This window comes from Sus scrofa, chromosome 14 (genome assembly GCF_054392235.1).
Source record: "Sus scrofa isolate SSC_HxYL_T2T_F1_AM1 chromosome 14, Sscrofa_HxYL_maternal_Yorkshire_Landrace_v2.0, whole genome shotgun sequence".
Taxonomy (NCBI): domain Eukaryota; kingdom Metazoa; phylum Chordata; class Mammalia; order Artiodactyla; family Suidae; genus Sus; species Sus scrofa.
The window spans coordinates 68,062,349-68,076,141 of record NC_139396.1 but is presented as its reverse complement, the minus strand read 5'-3'; the positions used below and the strand labels follow the sequence as shown (position 1 = coordinate 68,076,141).

At 51.4% G+C, this 13,793-nt stretch overlaps 1 protein-coding gene across 10 annotated transcripts in view; it reads left to right on the top strand.

Annotated features, from left to right (window-relative positions):
* Window positions 1–7,580, top strand: part of ASCC2 (activating signal cointegrator 1 complex subunit 2) — a 45,170-nt gene extending 37,590 nt beyond the window's left edge. For all 10 annotated transcript variants that reach the window (XM_084993568.1, XM_021072416.2, XM_021072414.2 and 7 more), the window contains 5 exons: window positions 640–733; window positions 816–946; window positions 1,740–1,842; window positions 3,285–3,364; window positions 4,549–7,580. In XM_084993568.1, coding sequence (XP_084849694.1) covers window positions 640–733; window positions 816–946; window positions 1,740–1,842; window positions 3,285–3,364; window positions 4,549–4,720 — 580 coding nt within the window. In that variant the 3' untranslated portion in view covers window positions 4,721–7,580. The remainder of the gene's footprint in view (window positions 1–639; window positions 734–815; window positions 947–1,739; window positions 1,843–3,284; window positions 3,365–4,548) is intronic.
* The last annotated feature ends 6,213 nt before the right edge of the window (window positions 7,581–13,793 follow it).

Genomic DNA, 13,793 nt, shown 5'->3' with positions numbered 1-13,793 from the left:
CTCAGAATGTCCAGGCACTTGGTTGGGGAGCTTACTGGTCCTCTCTCTGTGCATTTACAAGCGTAGATATGTCTGTGCCTGCAGTGGATAGTGGCCCTGGTTCGCTTTCTGCCTCTCATACTGATGGGATCATAGGGTGTGCTTTGCTTTGTTCCTGGAAAATATCTTAGTATTCTTTTTCCTCCAGCAGGAATAGATTGTCGTCGTTCTTGGGAACTGCCACCCAGTGATCTATGGTACAGATGTGGCACAGGTCCTCTGGCCATCTCGCCCTTGATGGACATGTGCTGCTCTCCATTTTTTCACTGTTACAAAAAATGCCAAGAAGCAAATTCCCCCATCGGACCTCTCTGTGCGCTCAGCCAGCATTTCCCTAGGGTGGACGCATCCCAGGGGAGATTCCCAGCTTGCAGGGTGGGCGTATTTTACATTTTTAACAACTGCTCCCAGGTTGCGCTCCAGAGTGGCTGCACCCAGTCCCAGGACACCAGCAGCGCAGAGTCCCCACGGGTGCTTGATCTCAGTGCTGGCCTGAGGCTGGGAGAAGTGAGCCGTGGTCACTCTGAACCCTCTTGCTGCCCCCCTCCAAAGCCTGATGGTTTTCCTTCGTGTTTCCTTGCCCTTCCCTCCCGCTGCCAGGAAGACGGAGAACACTCGGAGCCTGCTGAATGACAAGCGGGAGGTGGTGGCACAGCGGCAGCGCTATGAGCAGTACAGCGTGGTGGTGGAGGAGGTAGGTGTCCCCAGGCCGCCAGACCTGCTAGGGGGGACAGGCCAGCCCCGGGCCCCTCAGACCCATGCTTCTGCCGCTTCAGGTGCCGCTGCAGCCAGGCGAGGGCTCACCTTACCACGGTGACGACTATGAGGATGAGTATGATGACACATATGATGGCAACCAGGTAGGCGCCAATGACGCCGACTCGGATGACGAGCTCATCAGCCGCAGGTGAGGCTGCTGGAATTCCAGGGGCAGAGCGGCCCTCCCTCAGCCTCCTGTTTATACAGAGGGGGAGCCCAAACCTGACTCCTAGTCTAGTGCTCTCTCCACCGCCAGCCACCACCTTGGCCGGTTAGTCTGACTTACCCTGAGTGAGGCAGCATTTATTGGGTCTCATGTAAGAGTTTTACAGTTTTCTTCTTATTCTTCTTTTTTTAATCTTTTATCTTTTCTAGGGCTGAACTTTCGGCATATGGAGGTTCCCAGGCTAGGGGTCCAATCGGAGCTGTAGCCACCGGCCTACGCCAGAGCCACAGCAACGGCAGATCCGAGCCCAGTCTGAGACCTACATCACAGCTCACGACAACACCAGATTCTTAACCCACCGAGCGGGGCCAGGGATTGAACCCACAACCTCATGGTTCCTAGTCAGATTCGTTAACCACTGCGCCACGACGGGAACTCCGCATTTTTCTTCTTAATTGCCAAAAACTCTTCCCAGTGGAATCTTACAGAGATTCCCCAGTTCCCCAGCAAAAGCAGAGCTGCCCTAACTAGCTGGGATGGGAGACCCCCCATGACCCCAGCTCAGCCTCCCCCAACCCCCCCACATAAGACCCTGGGACCCTCACAGGATCCAGGGGCTGGAACAAAGCTGGCCTCAAAAGTGCTTTGGTTTTTCCCAGCCTCCCAAGCCCTCTTTGTCCAGCGGCCCCCCTCACACAGTGGGTTCCCTCTTCCATGAGGCTCTCTCTCCAAGTTTAATCTGATCTTTGATCTCATTTTCTCTCTAAACCCTCAGGCCCTTCACCATCCCTCAGGTGCTGAGAACCAAAGTGCCCGGAGAAGGGCAGGTGGAGGACGAGGAGGAGGAAGAGGAGGAGGCTGAGGACGAGGCCCCTAAGGTACCTCCCTGGCAGGTGGCAGGTGAAGGGGAGGGTTTAATTCTGAGGGGTGAATCCGGAGCTGTGCCCTCCCCCCGCCCCCCGCACCTGGCCTTGAGGGAGCTCCAGCATCACTGCCTGAGAGCGGAGAGTCCCTTTGAGCCCAGGATGTCTGCTTGGAGAGCTGCTGGCTCAGAACCCACCTCTGATTGCCCAGTGAGGGCCCAGGGGATGGATCAGAGGCCAGGCCTTTGAGCTGCTGGGCTCATTAGGCCCAGGAGCCTGGGGGCCTGGAGAGGCTCAGCTGTCAGCCTTCGTGCCCAGCTTGTCAATTCTTGAAATCAGAGAGGCCTTAGAGCCCAAGGACCCTTTGGAGGTCATCTGGGATGGTGGGTTTGAAAGTTTTTCTTCAAATGAAGTCTTAACTAGAGCCTCATACAAAACAGAAAAGAGCACCACTGCTCAGGTCGAAGGGGCCCTGGATCCCCTCATGCCCTCCCACCAGGGTCACAAATTCAGATGTGTCCGGGACCAGGCCACCATCGTAAATGGGTAGCAGGGCCTGATGGAATCTGAGGTTGTGGTTGGGGGGAAACACACATGCCCTGCCCAGGAGCTTCTTAGCACCAGGGAGGCCTGAACCTTCCAGCACTTTCCCTTCTTCCAGGCAAGGGGTCAGCCCACATTTTTTATATATAGTCTTGCACTTTTTTTTTTTTTTTTTCCTTTTTCCTTTTTCCTTTATGGCCGCACCATGGCATATGGAACTCCTGGGCCAGGGATCAGATCCAAGCTGCAGTCTCGACTTAAGCCGCAGCTTTGGCAACACCAGATCCTTTTCACCCACTATGCTGGGCCAAGGATTGAACCTGCATCCCGGCACTCCCAAGACACCGATCCCATTGTGCCACAGTGGGAACTCCTAATCTTGCAGTTTTTAAAGGTTATGATTCCCCTTGTTTTGTTGTGTTTTTTGAAACAGCCCAAGTCCCCAGAGCCTGTCTGTGGTCCTTGGGTCCCAGTTTCCCCCCGAGTCCAGTCTCCACCCCCCTCCCCGGCCCCGGGCACAGAGCGGGTGTCCCCACAGTTTGTTGGCAGTGGCACCAGTGTGGGAAAGAGTCTGCTTGCAGGGGGCGGCTCTCTTGGGTTTCGAGGCTCTTCATTGTCTCTCTTGCGGCCATCCTGGCCTTCCTCTATTGCTCCCACTTGTCATTGCTGTGCTCCAGCTGTGGCCACCCATCTTCAGCTGCCTCTCTTCTGGGAATTGGTGGGAGGATCAGAGGAGGAGGCTTCTGGTGGAAATCTTGGACCTCAGCAAGCCAGCTGCATTCTAGGGTGTAGCCCTGCTGCTCTGTAGGCCCCCGACTCCTGGCCTGGAGACATCCCCAGGATGCAGCCAGGTGCAGCCTCACCTTGGCTTAGGGGAATGGGGCAGCTCATGGTTCTCTCCCTCCCCTCCACAGCCCGACCATTTTGTGCAGGACCCTGCAGTGCTGCGGGAGAAAGCAGAAGCCAGGCGCATGGCCTTCCTGGCCAGGAAGGGGTGAGTATTTCAGGAGCTGTTTGGGTGGAAGGGAAGGAACCCCAGGAAGCCCACACATAAACCCCAAGTGCTTTAAGTACATTAGTTTAGCTCTGGCAACAAATTTATGAAGCAGCTACTGTTGGCATTATCCTCCTTTTACAGATGGGGAAACCGGGCCCAGACATGTTAAGTAACCTATGAAAGGTCACACAGCCAGGTAGTGGAACAAAAATTCGAGTCCAGGTGGCCTAGCTCTGGGGTCCTCGCTTGTGACTATGACTTGATAGACACAACAGGGTTTATGACCCACTGCAGGAGCATGATGTGTCCGTGGCTCGCTGGTATCCTGCAGAGTATAAAATGTGGAAAGAGCCCAGACAGACAGGCACAGATATCCTTTTTGGCTGAGACAGGCAGGATAGGGATAGGGGTGCTTGAGCTGGGCCCTTAAAGGTAGAAAACGTGCAAAGGAGTTTGTCACGTGAGGGCAGAAAGGCGAGAAAGCTCAGGGGGGTCAGGTAGAGGGGTCTTTGGAGGAGAGCTGGGAACCAGTGACCAGACACTCCTCCAATTCAGCCATCATCTTCCCAGTGAGGGCACTGTCCGGAAGGATCAAAGACCAGCCCCCTATTCTGGCCCTGGGACTCCCACAGTGCAGAGGGCCTCACCAAGGGTAGGGAGCCATTGGATCTCATGTTGAAGGCAGTGGGGAGCCGTGGAAGATTGTTGAGCAGAGAGCAGAGTAACTCTGACTTCTGATCCATCCCAGTCCCCTGAGCACAGAGCTCTCGGCAAACCCAATAGTTGAGATGGTCTGAAGAGGCCCAAGGTCACATCTGAGTGCACTTGGCCTTTGGAGGCCACCAAGCAAGGCCCTGGGGTGTAGAACAGGAGTTTTATCTGTAGCACATGGCCGTCCCCAGCTCTTCACTGTGGGCTTTGGTCAGCCCTCCACCTGCTTAGCCAGAGGCCCATCAGGAGGCAAGGCTCAGAGATGAGAGAACAGCAGGCCTGGGGCTGACCGGAGCCTCCACAGCTCTACCCCTGCCAGGCCCCATTTTTCCTCACATTGGAAGCTGGGACCTGGGTGTCCTGGCCCAAACTCTGTGTCCTCTCCCAGGGGCCTCTGGGCAAGGCAGTGGGCTCTGCCCATCTCCTCCGGCTGATAGGTTCTTCTTGCGGGGGCGTTGTTTCTTCCTCAGGTACCGGTATGACAGCTCAACAGCAGTGGCCGGCAGCCCACGGGGCCACGGGCAGAGCCGTGAGACAACACAGGAACGCAGGAAGAAGGAGGCCAACAAGGCCACCCGAGCCAACCACAACCGGCGAACCATGGCCGACCGCAAAAGAAGCAAAGGCATGATTCCGTCCTGAGGCCATTGTGCCGGGGCCAGCTGGGCCCCCCAGGCTAAGGTACCATAGCCTGGGGCCTCCTCCCCAGTTGGCCCCTTGCTGGGGCCCCAAGTTCAAGTTCATCCCTCAACAGCCTCAGCTTTGCAGCCCCTGAGAAGGTCACCTCGTCCTCCACCAGCCAGCCGTGAGCGCCTTCTTACAGAACACACAGTGCCTTATCCCACAGTGGGGGAAGCCGTGGGCCGGCGAGCAGGCGAAAGGGACTGGGACGGAGCCCCAAAGCAAGCCCCCCAAACCTCGTGCCGTGAGACACCACCTTCCTTTCTCCCTGGATGGCAGGAAACCTATATATTCAAAAACAAAAAAAGGCCTGCAAATAAAGCTTTTGACCCTTTCAAGAAATGATCCATGCAGGGCCTGTGACCTGTTCCCCATGTCCTATTTCTTCAAGGGACGACCGCCATCAGGAGAGGAAGAGGGCAGGATGAGGCTTTCTTCATCAGCCTTTTGTGCTTGCTCCCCATTTTGACCCCTCTCGACCTTGCTCCACTTCACTGTGTAGTCCTGAGAACATTGCTCCCTTCTCCGAGCCTCAGGTCTCTGCCTGTGGAAGGAGGGGCCGAGGGTGTGAGTTCCTGCAGTCCTTTCTGTTTTCTTGTTTGGTCCCCACCACCTCCACCCTAAAAGGTAGGTACAGTTTTCAGCCCCATCGTACAGATGAGGAAGGCCAGGCACTGAGAGCTGAAGATGCCTGCCTAGGCCACAGCCAGGAGGTAGGAGAACAGGGATTGGACACTCAATATGTCCCCTGGCCTTTGTAGGTTCCTAAACCCCACACAGGTTGTGTCATCTCCATCTTGTAGATTCCCAAGGACAGTTGGCCATCAGCAGAGCCAGTCCCAGAACTCAGGGCCTCCTGGTTACACATACACTCCAGTAAATCCTCCAAAATCAAGGGGTCAGAGACAGGAAGACACACAGAGGATGTCACTGCCAAGCGCTATTAAAGTGAGTGGGACTTGGGCCTTGTGCCTCCAAGCCCCCTCCCAGCCATGGCCACCCAGCTCTTCATGTGGCCACAGGAGATAGGCATCCTGATTTCTGGCCGCCCAGAATGTGGCCGATAGTTGGCACATCAGCAGGCAGGGGCATTTGCTGGGCTGATGGCCCAGAGTCCATCAGCGAAAGCCAGGGCCCCTGCCCAGCTGGACCTTGACAAATCGCCTGAGATGCTGGTGCAATTTATTTGCACATGGTTAGGGTGAGCATCTGCAGCAGTAAGGCAGACAGGCACTTGACGAATTGGTTTTGTTAGGTCAGCCAGCACAAGTGGAAATCAATAGCAATTCCTCTGTCTCGCCAGTTCTCTGGCGTGTTTGAGATGCAGAGCAGATATGGGGGTGGTGTCCTCCCCTCATGCTGTCGAATTAGCTGAGATCAGGCCCGGGGTCAGCCATCCTGACAGGAAAAAGGAAGACTCTGTTTCCTCCTGGAGGCATTTGCCAGGGACCGAGCTCAGTGGCAGGCCTTTTTTTCTTTCTTTTTTTTTTTTTCTTTTTTCTTTCTCTCACCGAGCTGTTCAGGCCCAGCTCTTGGCCCTGGAGCAAAGTGAAGTGGTGGTGGGGATGGAGAGGGGGGTGCTCCTGGCCTTCACCTGCCTTCCCTATTTCTGTTCATACAGCCCTTCACACCTTCACTTTGTCACCTGCATCCTCTTGGCCACCTGGATTTCAAGCTTCACCTTAGCATGCTGGTTTAAAGGATTTGAGAAGACAGGTGATTTTTCAAATTTTCCAGGATGTAGTGCCATGTCACACTTAGTCTCCCTTGAGGAATCACCTCAAGGTGACTTTCCATTTCTGATCACAAGGGCTCCCTTTCAGGGATGCTTGGAAAACAGTTCAGGGGTCAGCCAGAATAGTATTGGCAGGCATACCCCTTCACCTCTTGAGGCCTCAGTTTTCCTATGTCTGAAGTGGGTACATTGGACCAGATGAATGATTTCCACCTCGTGCCATTTAGATCCTCCTCAGAGGCGCCAGGATTTAAGATGGGCAATTGCGGAAGCATTACTAGTGAAGTGGGGTAGGGGCTCCGAACCCTGCCCACTCGGTCACTGAGCCCCACCACCCCCATTACTGCTCCTGAGCAGGAATTTTCTAAGTGCCTTCTCTGTACCCTGGCAGAGGACATGACTATCACAGGCATTTCCCAGGAAGCTCTTTAAGACCTCGTGCCTCCGAGAGGACTTAAGACTTGAGGTCTTTTCCTCTAGTCCATGAGTGGCAATGATGGTGGACATGTTAGTTTGCACAGTGCACCTGCGCCTCTCTGAGGTAGGCAGGCAGAGCCTGTCATTGGCATAAAAAGGGCCCCCAGGGAGCTCAGGACAGCAAGTAACTTGCCCAAACCCCATGGCAAGTTGGCAGCAGAGCCTGGATGTAGAGCCTTTCTGAGTGGCCCCTGAGATGGCCAGGAGCCACCTGGAAGAGTAAATGCTTGGCAAGAAGCTACCTGTCCCAGACACACGAGGAGCTTGGGTTCTGTCGCCCAGGGAGAGAGAGAAGCAAAGGAGACCCACCAGAAAATACAGGGGGTGTTGTGTAACCCTTTAAAATGATGTCAATGAATACTTGGTAGCAACATGAGAAACTAAATATTCAAGAGCTTTTTAAAAAAAATCTAAATATATTTGAAAACAGAATACATGGTAATGCACCATGATTGTAAAAACATCAGGAAAAAAATTTGTTCGCATTTTTCCAAGTCTGGAAGGAAATGTGCATAGTTTAAAATGAGGATGAGAGCATGGATGAGGATGGTGGTGAGACCACAATTATTTGTAATTAGAATAAAAGCGCTTACTGTGCACTTAACCATGGCCAGAGTTTCTGCTTGACTCATTCCTTGTGTTGTGTTGTTTAAGCCTCACACAGTAGATTTAGATGAGAAAACCAAAGTGTGGAGAGGGTAGGTGGCCCATTTAGCAAGTGGCCAAGGGAGGATTCAGTCCTAGAATTGTCTCCTAAAGCCGACTCTTAACCCCAAAGTCACATGTCATTCCTCTCTTTCCCCCATACCTGCATCCTTACCACTGTTTGTTTTTGTTTGTTTGTTTTCCTGCTGTACAGCATGGGGATCAAGTTATTCTTACATGTATACATTTTTCCCCCACCCTTTGTTCTGTTGCAATATGAGTATCTAGACATAGTTCTCGATGCTACTCAGCAGGATCTCCTTGTAAATCTATTCTAAGTTGTATCTGATAACCCCAAGCTCCCGATCTTACCACTGTTTTTACAAAGAAAGAAAAATACAAGTAAAATAGCTGAAGAACTAGAGGAGGGGAAATGCTGTTTCATCAGACCAAGCTGATGGGACTCCAATTCCATGTATGTTGGACCATTTGATATTGTCCCACAGATCTCAGGTGCTCTGTTCCATTTTTTTTTTCCTCTCTGGTTTCCAATTCATTTATCCTCTCTTCTGTGTGTCCAGTCTGCCATTAAGTCCACTGAATGAGTATTCATTTTTGTGTCCAGTCTTTCTCCAGGGAAATTGGGGGAAAGGCTGGGGGCTAAGATGGGGGGTAGTAGAGGCTGGGAGCACTGAGGTTTGGGAGGAGGCCGAGAGGTGGGAAAGTCAAACCTCCAAGGTGAATGTGGAAGGGGATGGAGGAGTGGGGAGAAAGAACCAGCCCTACCCTTGCGGATTTCACAGTCTAAAGGGGATCCGGATGTTAAGATGTTTTGGAAAAATGATTAGTAACAGTTGTGCTAATTCCTAATAAATGAGTGAAGAAATGTGGAGGCGGAGTTCCTGTCGTGGTGCAGTGGTTGACGAATCCGACTAGGAACCATGAGGTTGCGGGTTCGGTCCCTGCCCTTGCTCAGTGGGTTAACGATCCGGCGTTGCCGTGAGCTGTGGTGTAGGTTGCAGACGTGGCTCGGATCCGGCATTGCTGTGGCTCTGGCGTAGGCCGGTGGCTACAGCTCTGATTCGACCCCTAGCCTGGGAACCTCCATATGCCGCGGGAGCGGCCCAAGAAATGGCAAAAAAAAAAGACAAAAAAAAAAAAAAAAAAAAAACATTTAAAAAAAAAGAAATGTGGAGGCAATGTCAACAGAGGCTGAGAGCAAAGAGACTTTCCAGAAGCAAAGGGTGGTGGGGATCACAGAGTCAGGCAGCAGCCAAGAGGTCAAGAAGGCTGAGGCAATGCGGCCCACTGCCCAGCTTTGCCAGGAAGTGGCAGGGAGGTACCAGTGGGAAGAATGGGAAGAGTGGGTCTGTCTCAAAAGGACCTTGACATCAAAGAGAAGGAAGAGGGGCTGAGAGGTGAGCAGGGAGTGTTAGCACCCAAAGCATGTTTATGGGATATTTAGGAGCCAGGGAGGTGCCCAGGGGACCCACCTGGGGGAGGCTAGTCCCTTGGGAGGGGAGGTGGGACCGGGGCCCATGTGGCGCTCTCAGATCCGCCCAGTGGATCGAGGGGCAGCCTGGCATCAGCTCTTATCTAGATCTCTTTGTGATGCGGCGGCAGGGAGGGGCCTTGATTGAGGTCTGAGGCTATTGCAATTCTGCAGCCTGAACCAAGATTAAACATTCATTCTAAAGGTTACCATTTCCAGCCCTATATGTGTACATGAGAGGGAGGGAGGATTCTTAAAATGAGCATGAAATTCCTACTTCACTTCATACTGGCAATTCTCTTCCAACAGTCAATAATCATCAAGAGAATTTTACAGGCTGGCAGAACTCAAAGAGCCTTAAAGGGCATTTAGTCTAGAGTTTCTCAACTTTTTTTTTTTTTTTTTTTTTTTTTTTGGTCTTTTAGAACGTCACCCAGAGCATATGGAAGTTCCCAGGCTAGGGGTCAAATCTACACCACAGCCACAGCAACATAAGATCTGAGCCGCAACTTCAACCTACACCATAGCTCACGGCAACGCTGGATCCTTAACCCACTGAGTGAGGCCAGGGATCGAACCCTCGTCCTCATGGATATAAATCAAGTTCATTACTGCTGAGCCACCACTGGAACTCCTCTTAATCTATTTAAATTAACCTCAACTTGCCCCAATCCCAGGCCCCAGGACCTCAAATTCCACCTCCTCTCCGGGAGGAGCCTAAGAATTCCCTGGGCTTCTGTGGGTCTCTTCCAGCCCTGGAGGTTGTGTGAAGCTTTACCTGCCATGGTCTGAATGATGAAAACACCAGGTACTTAATTCTAGTTCTTTCAATAGGACATTATGACATGGAATATACTTTTTCTGGCTGCGTGAGCCCACCCTCAGCAGTCTAACGGGTCCCTTAAGTGCTCTGCCACCCCAGAGGGTAATTATGGTTTTCTCCTCCTTAAAGTGGTTTTCACAGAAGAGCCTGGCAGAAGAGGAGCCTCCAGTGAGATGGGCACCACTCATTCCTGTACACTTAAAATTTTATCCACAGAGATTACACGCAGCTGCTCACTCTCTGTCCCATCTCATGATCTGATCTACTGAGCGTTCTTTCACAGGCACACTCCCAGGCTTCGTGTATCCATACTTTTTACTATTAATTTGCTCATGAATGTGGCCAGAGGAGTTCTTTGGTTGCTCAGTGGGTTAAGGGTCCAGTGTTGTTTCTGCTCTGGAAAATGCAACAGCAGTTTCCATGCATGGCTTGGGAATTTCTTCATGCTGCAGGTGCGGCCACACACACACACACAAACACACAGGAAAAAAAGATTGCTAAGGGTCGTGCAAAAAGTATTAGATTAAGGGTCAGGAGGCTGGGGCCCAGGCCCTAGACTTCGGTAAGCTGTATGACCTTAGGTCAGTCACTTGGACTCTCTGGGCCTTGATTTCTTCTTTTGTGAAAGAGGATGGTCATTCTCCAAGCCCACGTGCCTCATGGGGACCAGTAATTGTGAGGGTCAGATGAGACCACAATTGGGGGGACACTCTGAAATCAGTGAAACTTGTTCAGTCGGGAGAGAAGAGGACTGTGATGGGCAGCCCTGTCTGCTCTGCAATTGGGGCCATTGCCACCTCTGCTCTCTTTCAATCATTCTTCTGGAAAAAATGACATGGACAAATCACCTCTTTGCACAAATCACCTGTTACTTCCAGAAGGCGTATTTCTAAAGTGGAATTCTGGGGCCCCAGGGCCACAAAGAGGTTTAGAGATACAGTTATCTGTATTTTTGCAGATAGTTCCAACCAGGACAGAATCAGGGGATGACGTATGGGACTACAAATTACCTCCCTGAATCCTTGAAGCAAAGCCAGATTATAGGTGTGATTATAAGCCTCATTTAGCAGGTTAGTTACTTGCTCGTGGCTGAGTCAGTATTCAAACCCATGTTTGCCAACCTCCAAAATCCATATTTTCAGCCCCTTGGTTTTCCTGCCTTCCTATAGCTTGACACTTGAACCAGAAGCCACCATATTCCACATGTGGTTGGCTCAGCATGAAATAGAGGCTCTATCACCTCCATTATTCTAAACACCATACCTTTATTGATGCAACCCCTCTAATTGAGTCATTCCATTGACAGAGGGCCAGAGAAAAGCTAGGCGGGACATATTTTCCAAATCTTCACTTTGCCAGAGTCTGCTCTGTCTGCCAGTGGAAGGAAAGGATACCCCCTGGAGGGCCCAGTTTGAAGGAGTGTTTCATTAGGAAAGCTTAGTGAACCAAGGAGATAAGGCACCTCACGGAATTGCAGCCCCTGGGCAGGAAGTGGCCTCGCTGTTAGAGGCCTGTACAAGAGGGAGACAGAAGACTGCTTAGACGTAAGGAAGAAAGGAGGAGGGACAGAAGCAGAGAAGACTCTGTTACACTCTGTGAAAGGTGTGGAGAGGAGATAAGCTCTGCCTGAGGACGACACGAAGCAGCTGGGGTTTACAACAGTGTTAGAGACGCTGAAAACAAGATTGTCAAGAGACACAGAGGGAAACACAACAAAGTGATCTGACCTCAGAGGGATGGAAAGGATGTAGGGAACATGATTTTAATTATTTATTTATTTATTCTGCCTTTTTGCCTTTTCCAGGGCTGCTCCCGCGGCATATGGAGGTTCCCAGGCTAGGAGTCCAATACGAGCCGTAGCCACCGGCCTACGCCAGAGCCACAGCAACGTGGGATCCGAGCCTCGTCTGCAACCTACACCACACCTCACGGCAACGCCAGATCCTTAACCCACTGAGCAAGGGCAGGGATCGAACCCTCAACCTCATGGTTCCTAGTCGGATTCGTTAACCACTGCACCATGACAGGAACTCCAGGAACATGATTTTAAATCTGCTGGGACAACGGTGGTGTGGGGGAGGAGATCACTTGGATGATGCAGCTGTACAGTATCCCCAAAGCTCTCAGCCTGCATTTTGTGGATCGAATATGCTAATTAAGTTCTGGTCTCTGGAGACCATGCAGGGCACTCCCATTAACTCCCTCGCTGTAGCAACCTAACAAGACTACCTCTAATGGGTCTATGCTGAGCACAGCACAAGCATTATCTCACATATTTCCCAACCACACTGAGAGGCATTCTTGTCATTATCCCATTTTCCACATGAGGAAACCAAGGCTCACAGAAGAGAAGCAACCCACCCAGGGTCACCTGGCCAGAAGGGAGCTGGGCTGGAATTTAAACTCGGGCATGTTCTGTTTCCATAACCCATGTAAGCACAAGATGGGAGGGCAAAGGGACCCTTGGCAAGGGCCTTATCTGGAAGGTGTATGAAGTGAGGTCTGAGGTAGCCTGGATCTTAAATGGCAGGCAAGGGAATTTGAACTTGATCTCCCAGGTAGTGTGGAGCCATTGATGGCATTAGAGCCGGGGAGTTGACCTGGCAGCCTTCTGAGGGTACAGTGGAGAGAAAGGGTCCTTAGAAGTCGAGGAAGGCTCTGTGCAGGAGTCCAGAGGGAGGATAGGCCAGGAGCAGCAGGAAGGCAGTCAGCGGCATCCTCATACTCACAGACTGTCGACTGAACAGCTCCCAGCTGACACTCTGCATTCCATCATTGCTTTGTCCTTGATGCTCGCTGGAGTCTGCCCTTGGCTTTCAATCTGTGCATAAATCCAAGCATATCAGGCCAAGGCCCCAGTGAAAAGAGAAAAATGATTTTTACATGATGCGGGGTAGTGGATATGAGCTCTGGAGCCAACTGTCCTGGAAGTGAACCTCTGCTTCACTCTCACTAGCTGTGTTACCCTGGGCAGGACATTTAACTTCTCTGAACCTCATTTTCTCCCAGTAAAATGGGGTGGAGAGCAGTGCCCACCTCAGACTGAGGATCTGGGGATACAGGGGATGTTCACAGCATGGGGCCCAGGCCTGGCCCTGGGTGAGTGCCCAGAACAGACAGCTATTTGTGCGTGCGTGCGTGCATGTGTGTGTGTGTGTGTGTGTGTGGTGTATGTGTGTGTGTGTGATCTTCCGTGTGGGCTGCTGTCTGCCCCTGGTACAGAGTGTTCATCGTTTGCTAACACTCAAGAAGCTGCCATTATCTCCATCCCGCCTGAGGAATTTGTATTCCCTCCAACTTTGCACATTGCTCAGATATTTTGAATTCATTGATTTCTGCCCCTTCCTCGGAAGATGTCAAACTCATCTGTAGGACAGCCCTTGTCCCCTGTTGTTGCAAGGGCTGGATGAGTTATGGGATGGAATCTATTTATTTTTAATAACTTACATTTCTTCACCCCCTCCTCCCCTTTATCACAAAAGCAGTAACATGCTTGGTGTGGTTTATGCACATAAGCAAAGAAAAACCACTTGGTGTGGTTTATGCACATAAGCAAAGAAAAACCACTGGAAATAAACGCTATTAGGATTTTAGTTCTTATCCTTCTAGCATTACTTAATTTAATTTATTATTATTATTATTATTATTTTTGGCAGCACTTGCAGCATATGAAAGTTCCCAGGCTAGGCATCGAATCTGAGCTGCAGCTTCAACCTATGCCACAGCTGCATCAATGCCAGATCCTCAGTCTACTGTGCCATGTTGGGAATTGAACCTGCACTACCACAGAGACAAAGCTGGGTCCTTAAGCCACTGCACCACAGCAGAAACTCCTCTAGCATCATTTTTTTAATTTATTTAA